Genomic DNA, 14,880 nt, shown 5'->3' on the forward strand with positions numbered 1-14,880 from the left:
ATATATTAAAATACATAAATCAACATACCATAAATTAAAATTAAAATAAATTAAGAAACTAATAAAAAATCATTTTTATGTACTTTTAAAGTTTATGAATCATCATTTCTTCTTTTTAAAATGATTTAAATATATTTTAATGCCTAAAATACTTTAAATTACAAGTTTAAGAAAAAGCTTTGATAATTTTATAACGAGTCAAATGTTCTATTTAACCCAATGAGTTAAGAATAGTAATATGAAATTAACTATAAGGAAATTGACCTTGGGGTGAATCTCTCTTTATTTGGATTAAGGCCATGTTATTGGTGTATTTGTTGTTTATGTGAGTCGCCAATCAATTTGAAAATCAATGATGTTATTTTCAATTAATGTAGATTTTTCTTAGTTTAAAAGTGTTTTTTATTAAATTTAATTACATTTTAAGTTAAGATTAGGATCAAGGCAATGCATTTGAGTCAATACCATGTTACATGACCCATTGGTGCAATTAGGGTTCTCAAAATTTTGGTTTCATGTTGAAATAATATTGCTTTGCATTAAAATGATGGTTTTTATTTTGGATAATTTCATGCACTTAATTCTCCAAACAACCATAATGGGTAAAGAAAATCATTTAACACCATTTACATCAAAAGGGAATTGATTTCAAGATAGTTTTCTTATTGTTTTTGGTTCAAATATTTGTTTATTTTAATATGATTTCATTTTAGCTTACATTTGGGTGAATTTATTTGATATAACTCGAATGAATTATTATCGGCAAGCCAATTCAATTAATTTAATTTTAATTTGAATCTTAATTTGCATAGCAAATTTGCATGTCATAAGAAACATAGCTAGTCGTCATTTGTTCAATTGATTTGATTTATTATGTTTTGAAATTACAAAGACCTTGAGGTGATTTGTGAATTCAGATCAAGAGAGGGCCAAAAGAGGCTGGCATACTCTTTAAGAATTTAAATTTTATCAAAGTATGGTTCTAAATGAATTATAAGTTAAGTTAAGTTCATTTTGAACGAGATGCTTGATTAATAATGTTTAATTAGATATAACAGTTCCAAATTGTCATTATTTGGTTGAATTAGTCAAATTGGGTTAACTAAGTCACTTGGCACAATAACGATTTAAGTTATAGTTCAAAGGCTTTTAAAATAAGTGTTAACGCATTACATTATTTTTTATTCATAAGTTCAAAATCCTAAGTGGAAATTCAAGGGTGACAAAGGATCTATATGAGATTTAGGTTCCTAAATTCCAATGAATTGATTGATGTCAATTCAAATTCATTGAAATAAGCTAAATACCCTCTTAAGTTCATTTTAAGTTAAGTGGAATTGATAGTTTGATTTTAGGTTTGTGTTCACTCACAAACTAATCTTTTAGGAAAGCCTACTAAAATAATTATTAATACTATATCCGAGAGTCTAAGGATAGGACTGAAGGGCAGTTGTAACAAACTCAATAAAATTGAGGACAACATTCCTATGAGCCAACATTGGCAAAATTAGCCATGAAATCTTTGAGTGCTTGCACTTTGATAGTTACCATGCCTTAGTAGAAATTTTTTAATTAGCTAAGCTCCATATCCCATTTGTTAAATCAACATGAATAATCAAGCCTGCAGAGTATTGACTTTAAAGGATGGTCAATAATTACTTGAACCAGATGAGCTTGAATATATGTTTAAGTTTTTGTTAACTATATTAATTAAAGTAAATTCAAGTTTATATCAAATGGAGTAATTGTGTTTAGTAACTCTTAGTATTTTGCTAACATATTAGATTAGGAATTGCCCTTGATCTATCTATTATGCACTATGCTAACTGCTTTTCTGCTTACATCAAAGTACACCAAAAAATCATTTACAGGTTTAAGAATCACAAAAAAAAATGGAAATTTGATGAGAAATCTTTTTTGCACTCATCATTCCAAGTTAAACACTAGGCACTTCCTAGCACTTTGAAGACTATTGGGCACTTGTGGCTTGAGTTGGAGATAAATGTGGAAATTTGATGAGAAATCTTTTTTTGCACTCATCATTCCAAGTTAAACACTGGGCACTTCCTAGCACTTTGAAGTCTATTGGGCACTTGTGGCTTGAGTTGGAGATAAATGAGTTCAGCCCAATAATTCAACCTGCTAATTCATATAACTCCTTGATATTCTTAGGGGAAGACTTGTTGAGAATAATTCATATATATCCTTAATATTCTTAGAGGAAGGCATGTTGAGAATAGCTTCAACCATATCTAGATTCATGTTGATACTGTTGGGTGCTAGTAACAAGATAAGAAATTTGTTAGTTCAAGCTTTAAGTGTACAATATAATAAGTTGAGCATCATATTAATTTTTTAAAATGTATTAAATGCTTCTTTTAGTTCAATGGTATAATATTTATTCATTTTACTATTATGATTACCCCTCAAGATTTTTTTTCTTTTTGTATTTAATAAGTAATTGATCTCTAATAACAATAAAATATAAGCAAATGGAAAAAATTGACTCATGCGCTTTAGTCGGGCTACACATAATGCACCAAAGATTGAATGAAATTTTGGCTATGCATTGTCACTCCAATGAATGACTAACTATTGGGGGTGTAAAACTTCACCTATTTTCTCCACTCTTCTAGGTCTTTTTTGCTGCATTTTTAGTGAGCTTTATTTTTTTATTCTTCAGAAGATTTCAAATTTGTCGCCCCTCTAAGGTCAATTAAAACAATCCTCTAGTATTTTTTAATATAGTAATTATAATTTAAAATTTATATTAAATTTTTATTTAAATTACTTGCACACTAATTACAATTTAAAAAGTGCATTGAGTAATTAATTCAGTATAATATCAAAGAATTTTACAAATAAAGTTAAATGTACAAGTAGAAGAAAAAAAAATAAAATTTAATTTATATTAAGATGAGATTATACCCATGAGAATTAAGCAAGATGACCATTATAATATGCATTCACACAACTAAAAATAACTAGTTATATAGGTAAATACTAAATATAAACTTTATAAATATTCCAATAAACATGCTCAAAGCACTAACCATAATTTAAAATTTATTAAAAACTAAATGTTAGTTATAAAATAATAAGTTAAATATTTATCAAAACAAATTTATAAAATGTAAACATTATAAACTTTTGTTAATTCAAACATGTACTAATTTTGTTAAACTAATCGTAATTTTATCAAATATGTAATATCTTTTTTATAGTTTGTTTAAATGTATGTTATACACAAAACAATATAAATCATGGAATTACAACAAATTTTTAGGATACTATTAATTCATTAAGTAAAATTCACCTACCAAATACTACTAAGTGTTAGCAAAATTATCAATAAAAAAACATAATTAGATAAAATTAACAAGAGTTTAAAGGTGTAATAATACAATTAGAGCGTATCTTATACATAATAGAGCTTTTAAAATTGTAATCCTAAATTAAACAATGCACCCATATAAACACTATGCAAATAATTCAAAATACAATAACTACAAACCAGGAGTTTGCATATTAATAGCATTAAATTAATAATTAGGAAAAATCTATTTTATAAAATGATACATTGATATTATCCTAAAAAATTGAATAAATAATTTCCTAAATATCGGAAAATGTCTATTAATTCAACTCACAATGATGCTCATATTACATTATCAAGAAGAATTCACAAGTTTTGGTTTTGTTGTCATTTTACGATCGGCAATTGATTTTAGTGGATAATTTTTCCATATGATATATTGAGAGTGTCGTCATTCACTTCTAGGGATGTCAAAATGGCTCGTTGTTCGCGAACAGCTCGTGTTCGACTCGTTAAGAAGCTCGTGTTCAGCTTGTTCCCTAAGTTAACGAGGCGAACATGAACAAAAATTTGTTCGTTCATGTTCGGCTCGTTTTGAATCGAAATATTACTCATCAATTATATATATATATATATATATAAATAGATTGATGAGTAGTACTTTTAAAAAATTTAATTGACAACAAGACTATAAAGATTTATAATCAACTAAAAGTAAGAATTAAGAAAATAGAAACAAATTTATTAAATTAGATTCAAATGATGTTTTAATATAAACAATAATTTTTAAATCTTGCCCCAACCGTTGACATCTTATGGCTACATTATTAAGGTTGTCAAAACGACTCTTTGTTCGTGAACAGCTTGTGTTCGGCTCACTAAACAAACGAGCAGAACACAAACACACTTTTTACGCTCGAAATATAAACGAACCGAACACCAAACACGTTTACACCCCCATTCACTTTGAGTTTTTACGTAGTCAATTTTTTATCAGCCATGTCACCGAGTTATTCTTTCTTTAGATATTGATTAAAGCATTAGTACTGCAAATATGATTTTTTTTTTTCATCGAGATAAATTGAATTTTATTTTTATATATGTATTTCTAATATCTTAGCATTTATCTTATTTATTAAAATTATTTTCCTTGAAAATATTTGACAAAATTAAATTTCAACAAAAACAAATAAATAAAGCCCTTACTAAAATTATTAAATCGCCAAAAATACATGAAAAATCTTACTTCAAATTTTGAATTTAATCATTCTTACAAAAATTTAAACTAAAAATTTTCCCTCTCAACCTTTAAAAAAATGTTATTAATTTCACTAAATATTTCTAAAATAATTTTTTTTATAATTGCACAATCAAAACTTAATAGATATTCACTATTTCAATTTTACTAATTATTAAAATATTATAATTATTTAATAAACTCATATCATTATATGTAAAATCGATCTCTAAATTATAAAAAAATTATTAATTTTTATTTTTTATTTCCTTATTAATTTTTATTTTATTTTAAGATTATATCTCAATCAAAAAGAAAAAAAAACAGTAATTTCATAATCTTTTCATTAAAAAAAAAAAGTATGCACATTGCTGCCGTCTCAAAACATCGACAATGTCAAACATAATATTTCTTAATTAATTTTTTTCTAATTTTGAATTTTAAATCTATGAATTCTTCAAAATTTCATCCATTCATAAACGGACAAAAGAGAATAACAACCGTGAACCCAAATCTGTCTTCAGATGGCAAACCCTATTTGTCATATGAGCCCCTATTCTGTCAGGACTCCTAACATAAATAATCATTCGGAGCTCAATGAAATCACGTCATGTGACGGTGACAGAAAAAAAATAAAAATCGGTCCGGTAATACAGGAATATTCCCCATGTGCTATTCCGAATTATTCTGGTGTTATTATATATTATTCAGGTATTATTATGTTCTAGGAATATTTTAAATGTTATAATCACAAAATAACACATTAATAACACTTGAATAACAAACAATAATACATGAATAACACGAAAGTAATATTATCTTATGTTACTAGGCAGATTTTTTTTTTATTATCATCATCAGGTGGCATGATTTCATTGAATTTTGAATGATTATCTATGTTAAAAGTCCTGACAAAATAATTTTTATTCATCATCTATGTATACGTTTACCTGAAAAAACTGTGGACCCCACCGTCGTGGCCATTTGTAAGTGAATTCTTCGATAACAAAATGTCTGAGGCTATCCCTCCCCTTTATAATAATTTCCTCCCACCTCATAAACCCTAACCCTAATTCCAGGCGTCGGAGATGATGAAGCTTCTCTGCTGCACATCTCGCGGGGAAAACGAAAGTTCCAACAAGTAAGTACAGTTCGAAGTGTTAAATTTCAGATTTTGGATCACAAATCCATTAAGTTTATAAATCAAAACATTGTTTGGAAACTGCAGTTTGCTGGGGTCTAGCGGCAGCCATGAGTTCCCATGGGAGGTTTTCCGGCTCAAGGATATCCTCCACGCTACAAACAACTTTCATGATGATTACAAGCTCGGCGAAGGCGGCTTCGGGACGGTTTATTGGGGCCGCATCGGCGATGGGTCGGAGGTGAGATCCATCGTTGATCGATTTAAGAAAAAAATCCAGCTTTTTACAAAGAAAAAAAAAAACATTCACCTTTACAGAGATTTGTTGCTCTAATACAAAATAAGAATTTTCAGTCATGAAAATATTAGCGCTGACCATTTATAAACAATTTTAAAATTGTGAAACTCTTGAATAGCGCAACTATTTTAACTGTTTGGGATAACTTATTTGGTGCGGTGGCGTTTTGAAAATGCATTAGGTCTGTTTGGATAAATTGTCTTTTAGTAGCTTATGCATTTTCAAAATACTGAAAATAACATTTTCTCACCGCACAGTATTCTGGTTGCAGTCTGATTTTTTCAAAAAAATAATAAAAATTTGTAATAGTCACCACAAGTAGCTTATCAGTAGATTATTTCTGATCAGCTTATCAATAAATTATTCAATAAGCTACAGCTGCTCCAAACAGACTAATGTTACCTGAGTTATTAAATGTTTTTGGTCTAGAACTAAAGATGTAACATAAAAAATTAGAGGGCAATTTACATACATACCGCACAATTCTTTTATATGTACATATCTAACGAACAAACTTTGATATTTACATGCATAACACTCAAATATATTTATAAACAGTTTTAAAAATTGTGAAACTCTTGAATAGCGCAACTAGTTTAACTGTTTGAGATAATTTATTTGGTGCGATGGCGTTTTGAAAAAGTATTAGGTCCGTTTGGATAAATTGTCTTTTAGCAGCTTATGCATTTTCAAAACACTGAAAATAACATTTTCTCACCGCACAGTATTCTGGCTGCAGTCTGATTTTTTCAAAAAAATAATAAAAATTTGTAATAGTCACCACAAGTAGCTTATCAGTAGATTATTTCTGATCAGCTTATCAATAAATTATTCAATAAGCTACAGCTGTTCCAAACAGACTAATGTTACCTGAGTTATTAAATGTTTTTTGGTCTAGAACTAAAGATGTAACATCAAAAATTAGCGGGCAATTTACATACATACCACGCAATTCTTTTATATCTACATATCTAACGCACAAACTTTGATATTTACATGCATAACACTCAAATAATTAACATCATGTCAAAAATAAGGATCACTATCACCAACTTTATAAAAGTGGAATACATACCAAAGTGTCATATCATAAATACGACAAATTAAGCATTAGATATGTAAATACAGCAGAACTGTGTGGCATATATGTAAATATTCCAAATTCAATTTTAATGAAGTAATTATTCGACGCAGATAGCGGTGAAGCGGCTAAAGACGATGACGGCGAAATCGGAGATGGAGTTCATAGTGGAGGTGGAGGTGCTGGGAAGAGTGAGGCACAAGAATCTGCTGGGGCTGAGGGGCTATTTCGCCGGCGGTAACGAACGCCTTATTATTTACGATTATATGCCTAACCGCAGCCTTTTAAGCCATCTGCACGGTCATTTTCTGGCCGATGCGCCGCTTGACTGGCAGACACGCATGCGCATCGCCGTTGGATCAGCCAAGGGTATTGCGTAAGTACTCCAAACATTAACTTCTCACTAACAATAATAATAATCATAATAATAATAATAATGATGATTTAGGGTGCAGTTAAGATAAAAATATTTTTTTAAAAAGGAAGCCATAAATGATTTGGCTAAACAGCTCGTGTTCGGCTCGTTTATATTTCGAGCTCAAAAAGTGTTCGTGTTCAGCTCGTTCGTTCGTTTAACTGTCGAACACGAGCCGTTCATGAACAAAGAGTTGTTTTGACAACACTAATCAGGTAGCTATAAGATGTTAAGGATTGGGATAATATATAAAACATCATTTGAATCTAATTTAATAACTTTTATTCTATTTTCTTAATTAATACTTTTAATTGATTATAAATCTTTGTAGTTTAATAGTCAATTAAATTTTTTAAAAATACTACTCATCAAAGATATATATATATATAATTGATTAATAGTATTTCGAGCCAAAACGAGCCGAACACGAACGAACAAATATTAGTTTGTGTTGTTCGTGTTTGGCTTGTTAACTTAGCGAATGAGCCGAACACGAGCTTCTTATCGAGCCGAACCCGAGCTGTTCGCGAACCACGAGCTGCAGTTAATAGATTTTAAATTATAGAATTTGCTTTAACATTTTAAGAGAGAGATTAGAAGATGTAATAACACGCTGATAATTTGTTTGCTATGACATAAACTATGTTTGGATATTGCACATTATTTCCTATCTTCTTTTTTTTCTGGAAATAACTTGGGATTTTCTTGCCAATTGCATTAGTGTTAAACAGATACTAATGAAACCGACGACCAAATGAGATAATAAGAAATATCTCCGTAGCTTTCAAACTTTTGTTTATTTCGTTTAGATTTCTTAGGCGGAAATTCTCATGTACACATAGCATCAAATGGTAACTGCAAAGACAGCTTAAACAGCCTCTCTCCGCTCTCACCATTGCCTTAGGCTAGGGGTGTAAATGAGTCGAACACCAGCGAGCCCAGGCTCAGTTCGTGTTCGGCTCGTTTATATTTCAAGCTTACAAAGTGTGTTCGTGTTCAGCTCGTTTCTCTAAGCAAGCCGTTCACGAACAAAAAGTCATTTTGACAAACCCTAATCACATAGTCATAAGATTTTAATGATTGGGACAAGATTTAAAACATCATTTGAATCTAATTTAATAATTTTTATTTTCTTTTCTTCATTGATACTTTTAATTGATTATAAATCTTTGTAGCCTTGTTGTCCATTAAAATTTTTAAAAATATTACTCATCAAAGATATATATATATATATATAATTGATTAGTAGTATTTCGAGCCAAAACTAGCCGAACACGAACGAATACACGAACGAATATATATTCGTTCTTTTTCGGCTCGTTAACTTAACGAATGAGCCGAATATGAGCTATTCGCGAACAACGAGCCGTTTTGATAGCCCTACTTAGGCCCGACAATTATTAATCGATCCAGCTTGGAGACAAAAACTTGCAGCAGGTTTTTAACGCAAAATAATGAAAATAAAAAAAATACAAGGCTTGACAGGTGGACAGTTTCCTTGATATATTGGAAACCTGGCAAAAATTTCATGGCTGGCGTCCACTAATATCAACAGTGTCATTCGTCAAATACAATTAGCATAAAAAACATTTCAGTTAATTCTGCATGATGACACGCTCATATTTTATTGGTCATTATAGTATAATTCTCTGTAAATGAGTAGGAAAGGTTCCAACTTTCAATGTCAAAGCAATTGGAACATGTATGTATGTAATGCAGGCCTAATGTCATTTGTTGATAGTATTCTAACAAAAAATTATGAAAATTATATTGACTAGAAGAGAATATTAGGGATTAGTTTTACAATCATATTGTAAATCATCTTATAAATGAATATAACGTTTGACAATATGATTGTACAAGAAATTCATATGTATGCAAAATCCGTACATAGAATTTTCACTGACCAGGAAAAACTTTCTGTCTGGACTCCTAACGTAGCTTTACGTGCGAACTCTCAGTAATAATCGTCATGTGTGTTATATCGTGTCCACCTTAAAAATATTAAAGTGAAACCGCAGACTCCGCAATAACCAAAAAATAATCATGGAATAACATCCGCGCTGGGTTTCTCTTCAATAATCCAGAAATAATACCGCGGAGATTATTTCAGAGTTATTTTGGGGTTATTGAATTGGAATATATAATTTCTCTTAAATAACCTAGAAATAATCTTTGCGGTGTTATTTTGAGGTATTGAAGTGAAACCGCGGAGGCTATTTATGGGTTTTTGAAGTGAAATATATGATTTCTTTTTCAATAATTCTGAAATAACATCCATGATATAGCACAAATAACGACATATTATTACAGTCCGCATGCAGAGCTACACAGAATGATTCATTAAATACATAAGTGGCGCATGAGTGAAAGGAATTAGGGAATATTACAGTCTATTATATTTACTTATGCATTATAAAAACTGCTAACTGACCTTGTCCCGCACACATAAAGGTGCCTGCATCACGAGGCAAACCCCCACATAATCCACAGAGATATTAAAGCCAGCAACGTCCTCCTCGACTCCAAATTCCGCCCAAAGGTGGCAGATTTCGGCTTCGCCAAACTCATCCCCGACGACGTCAGCCACGTCACCACAAGAGTAAAAGGAACGCTCGGCTACCTCGCCCCCGAATACGCAATGTGGGGCAAAGTATCCGAATCCTGCGATGTCTACAGCTTCGGCATCCTTCTTTTTGAGATCGTCAGCGGCCGCAAGCCCATCGAGAGGCTGCCCGCAGGCAAAAAGCGAGACATTTTGCAGTGGGCAAGGCCGCTCATGGAGCAGGGGAACTGGGAGCAGCTCGCGGACCAGAGGATGGGGGGGCGGGTAGACAGGGCTCAGCTACAGAGTGTTCTGTTTTTGGCGCTCAAGTGCACGGATAGGGATCCTGACAACAGGCCGCCGATGAAGGAGGTGGTGGAGGTGTTGCGGGGTGGGGATGGGCTTAGGATGAGGCCTAAGGAGGTGGGGAGCAGCAAGGGGGAGGAGGAGGAGGAGGAGGAGGGAGGGTTGGCTGATGCTTTGAGTTGCAGCGTCGATAGAAATGCTGCGGTGGAAATGCGATGAACGAGTTTCTTTGATTTAGAATTGCTCGTCCTGTAATTTTTTTTCTTTTTTGGGGGGAAAAATGGTAAAATCATGAATTTTGCAGCCAGGTTTCTAAATAACTGATTTGGAGGTGTGTCCCATTACTAAATGTTATGGTTTGTGATTCAAATGCGTGATAGTGATGATGCCTGTTCACAATTTGCAGCATTTTTTTTTTCTTTGGTTCTGTTTGATAACTTGATGAATGGTAGATTAGGTAGTTATGGACTGAAATCATATGAGGGGCTTGAGGAAATTCTTACAAGTATGTGATAATTTTCCTTATTGGTGTTTGTCTTAACAAGTAAGGAATGAGATGCAGATTTTATTCTCGTCCCAGCATCAATTTTGCTGTTGTTCCAGGGTCACGCCCCCCTTCATCTAGCGCAAACATTTCAAAAGTCAGGGTTGTATGTCAAATTTGCAATAAGACAAGACATCTCACCATTAAGTGTTGGCATCATCATGGCCAAAACTATCAATTGGCCACGGCTCTAATCACTGATTTTGACTCCCATTCGACTAATTCATAGTGCCCGGGCAGCGAAGCCTCTGAGCATCTCATGACTGATTCAAAGCACTTCTCACGATTTCAACGATACAACGAAGACAACTCTATCACAATCAGTAATGGACAACAACTCTCCATTGCTAGCACTAGATAAGGTCTTCTACCAAATCAGACATGTAGGTTATTAATTACTTATAGGTACTCATCATGTACATATATAATCTTGCTTACAATCTTTTATTATTAAACAAACTTCTACTAACTCCCGTGCTTTTATTTTCACGGCTAAAGGATATGCTATCAAGGATTTACAGACCAGCAAAATAATTCTTAAAGGATCATATGTGCAAGGCCTCTCCCCCTCCATTGGATACCTCTTCAATGCAATCACTTGCTCTTCTCATAGTTCGATAAGTACCAAATTTCTGGCATGGAAGACTCTATCATCCCAGTCGTCAACTTCAAAAATCTCTTATGAGTTGTATTCCTTCTCTTCATCATCAGCTTCAGAAATTCAATTGTACTTCATGTCACTTGGCTAAGAGTCAAAAATTACTTTTCTAGACTTATACTTCTTAAGCTTCTCATCCACTTGATATCATACATTCTGATGTATGATGCTCATCCCCAATTTTTTCTTTGCAATTTTTCATATATTATGTTGCCTTTGTAGATGATCATACACATTTTCCTTGCATTTAATTACTCAAATATTAAAACTGGAACTGGAATTTCTCATTAATATACTTTTCCATACACACCAAAACTGGAACTCCGAAAATTTTTATTAAATCCAAGCAACTTGTTCAAAATCAATGCAATACTCACATTAAAATTCTAAGAACTGGTGGGGATGGTGAGTAGATTAATAATAGCTTCAAAACCTTTCTTAAAAATTATGGAATTTCTCATTAATATACTTTTCCATACACACCCAAATAGAATGGTGTTGCTGAAATAAAACAATGGCATCCTCTAGAAACAACTTGTACTCTGACGCATGAGGCTTTGTTACCTCATACTCTCTGGTTGATATCCTTCTAGCTACATATTATCTAATTAATAGGTCACCTTAAAAAATAACTCAATTTTAATCTTTCTATGAACGTCTCCATGATAAATCTCCTACTTATAAATATCTTAAAGTCTTTGGATGTCAATGCTTTATCTGGCTCCATCGTTATTCACAACATAAACTCTCTCCCTTTTTTTTTATCAAAGTGTTTTCTTAGGATTTTATGCCAACCAAAAAAGTTATAAATATATAGGTCCTCAAACATAGAAAATCTACATTTCTAGAAATTTCATATTTAATGAAAGCATATTATCATATCAACACATATCGTCATCCTACACCCTCACATCTTCACCTCCATCCCATCCACCTCCTCTCTCGTTAGTTCCTACTTCCTCCATCCGCCCATCTTTAAGTTGACCCAATAATCTTTACACCTTATCTATTAAACTAGTCAAACAACTTGTTCTCTCCACATAACTTCACTCCATCTAGCCTACTTACTCAAATATCCCTCATTCTTCCTCCCAATCAGTTCAAACCCTTCACTCTCCTCTATCTTCCCATCTTTCACTTCCCATTCCCAATCATCACATAAATACTTGCTCCAAAATTGGACACCTTAAGCTTAAATAAATCTTTAATCTCGCCCACCAATTACATCCCGCTTGTTATATTGAATCTATCAAACATCATCACCAGTGTAAAGCTATCCCAAAAGAATTTTAAGCCTTATAAGCTCAAGTTACCTAGGTCCTTTTTCCTCCTTCCTCAAACCAAAATCTTTTTTGTTGTAAATGAACATACAGGACTAAACATCATGAGGATGGATCTGTTGCTCGTTACAAAGTTTGACTAGTTGCTCAAGGGTTCAAACACCATTTTACTTACTACACACCTTCAGTCATGTCGCCAAAAATGCCTAGAATTTGGGTTCTCTTCACCCATGTCATCACCAATGATTGGTTTATTCTTAATTAGTTGGATATCTAAACTGGATTCCTTCATGGTCACTTAATTGATACTATTCATATGAAGCAAAATCTAAGTTTCATGGATCACACCAATCCTCACTATGTTTGTCACCTCGAGAAAGCTTTACATAGTCTTAAACAAGCACTTTGATAGTGGTTTACCACAATCAATCTCAAGCAACTGAAATTCGGTCCTAATAATGCTGAATTTTTTGACTTTACTACATAAAAGAAATGTTCACTTCAATCTTCTCATTTATGTTGATGATATTTTCTTCACTGGGAATCATAAGAAAAAAACATTAATCTTATCCTCCAAAAACTTCAACAACAATGTACGATAACAAAATTTGGGTTCCATTTTCAATTTCATTTGTCTTACGACCCTTCCTACTTCATCTACTCTTCAACTTCATCAAGCCACCTATGCTAATCAGCTACTTCATACGTCTGACATGATCAATGCTAAATCAGTCCAAATCCATTTACCTCTTGCTAAAACACTTCTATACCCAATGTCACTCCATATTGTGATCCTCCTTCTATAGGAAATTTCTTGGATACCTGAAGTATCTCACCATTACTCGACCTGATTTGTCATATGTTGTCAATCAAGCTAATGAAGCAATGCATCGACCTACCCAACATAAATTTCAATTGTTGATGCATAGCTTTTGATATATTCTTGTCACTCAAACTTCAGCTTACATATATCATAAAGTAACCTTGATTTAACATCGATCCTATGTTGACTCTAATTGGTTTGGAGATCTGTCGGACCTCAAATTCATCACATCTTATTATATTATTCTTAGCTTTACTCTTATTTTCTTATCTGTTAAAGAGCAACAAACTATAGCTTGTTCCTTCACTACAGTCAAATATTGTATCATTGATACTTCTGCTATTGACATCATTATGTTGCATCGTCTATTACATGACTTTCGAACTTCAACTACTGAACCTATTATTTTATATTATGGCAATACCTCAAAAATTGCTCTTGCCAATAATCTGGTGTTTCATGCTAGGACCAAGCACATGAAATTTAGCTGCCACTACATCAGATAATGTATTCAAAAAAATCAAATTATTGTTCACCACATTAACTCTACAAATCAGCTCACATATATCTTACCAAACCTCTCTTCAATAGTTGATTCCAAGAACTTAGCTCCAAACTAAAATTCTCTTCAATGGATTCTTCAATTGAGGGAGGATGTTAGCATTTACAGAATTTAAACCACGTTTGTTATCTTATTCTTTGGGTTCAAATTACCCAGGTTTCATTTATGTATAAATAACTGAGTGACTTAGTTTTGAGAATAATAGTAATGTATGCTTCTGCGTTCCATCATATTCAGAGCCTTCCTTTCTTCTAGTTTCCTACCTTCTTTTATGTTTCTGTTCTGTCTTCATGTTGTATTTGAAGAAGGTAAGAAAATCTTTCAAATATTTATTTCAAATGAAATTAGCCTTCTCATATTTATTAATTATTCATTACAGTCCATCATAAGTTGAATGGAAGAAATGTTCAAATCATTGCTGAAAGCATGCCTGAATGATGTGTGAATCTTATTTGAATCATATATAACCCATAAATATATTTTGCTATAAGCTTGCTCAAAACATGATCTAATGATGCTTATAAATAACTTGAGCCTTAATAAAAAATTGTTAGAATCAAGCCAGAATTATGCTCACATCTTACTAGTGTCAAATGGCAAAATAGTGTTCTTATTAGACAATAGGGATAAAAACATAGAAAATATCTTTAGGTATGACTTTATATATATATATA

At 32.2% G+C, this 14,880-nt stretch overlaps 1 protein-coding gene across 1 annotated transcript; it reads left to right on the plus strand.

Annotated features, from left to right (window-relative positions):
• The first annotated feature begins 5,616 nt into the window (after positions 1-5,616).
• On the plus strand, positions 5,617-10,664 carry LOC110019750 (PTI1-like tyrosine-protein kinase At3g15890). Its single transcript, XM_020717555.1, has 4 exons — positions 5,617-5,694; positions 5,782-5,935; positions 7,187-7,449; positions 9,943-10,664. Exons 1-4 carry the CDS (start codon positions 5,642-5,644, stop codon positions 10,556-10,558), a joined length of 1,086 nt encoding a protein of 361 aa, XP_020573214.1. The 5' UTR covers positions 5,617-5,641; the 3' UTR covers positions 10,559-10,664.
• The last annotated feature ends 4,216 nt before the right edge of the window (positions 10,665-14,880 follow it).

The sequence above is a fragment of the Phalaenopsis equestris genome, unplaced genomic scaffold, assembly GCF_001263595.1.
Source record: "Phalaenopsis equestris unplaced genomic scaffold, ASM126359v1 Scaffold000076, whole genome shotgun sequence".
In the NCBI taxonomy this organism is placed as follows: domain Eukaryota; kingdom Viridiplantae; phylum Streptophyta; class Magnoliopsida; order Asparagales; family Orchidaceae; genus Phalaenopsis; species Phalaenopsis equestris.

What these genes read in the sequence shown, in the direction of transcription:
- LOC110019750 (XM_020717555.1), top strand. Translation starts at nt 5,642, where the DNA reads ATGATGAAGCTTCTCTGCTGCACATCTCGCGGGGAAAACGAAAGTTCC. An exon ending in GAAAACGAAAGTTCCAACAA is followed by an intron (nt 5,695 to 5,781) that starts GTAAGTACAGTT and finishes TGGAAACTGCAG; the next exon opens with TTTGCTGGGGTCTAGCGGCA. An exon ending in GGATCAGCCAAGGGTATTGC is followed by an intron (nt 7,450 to 9,942) that starts GTAAGTACTCCA and finishes GCACACATAAAG; the next exon opens with GTGCCTGCATCACGAGGCAA.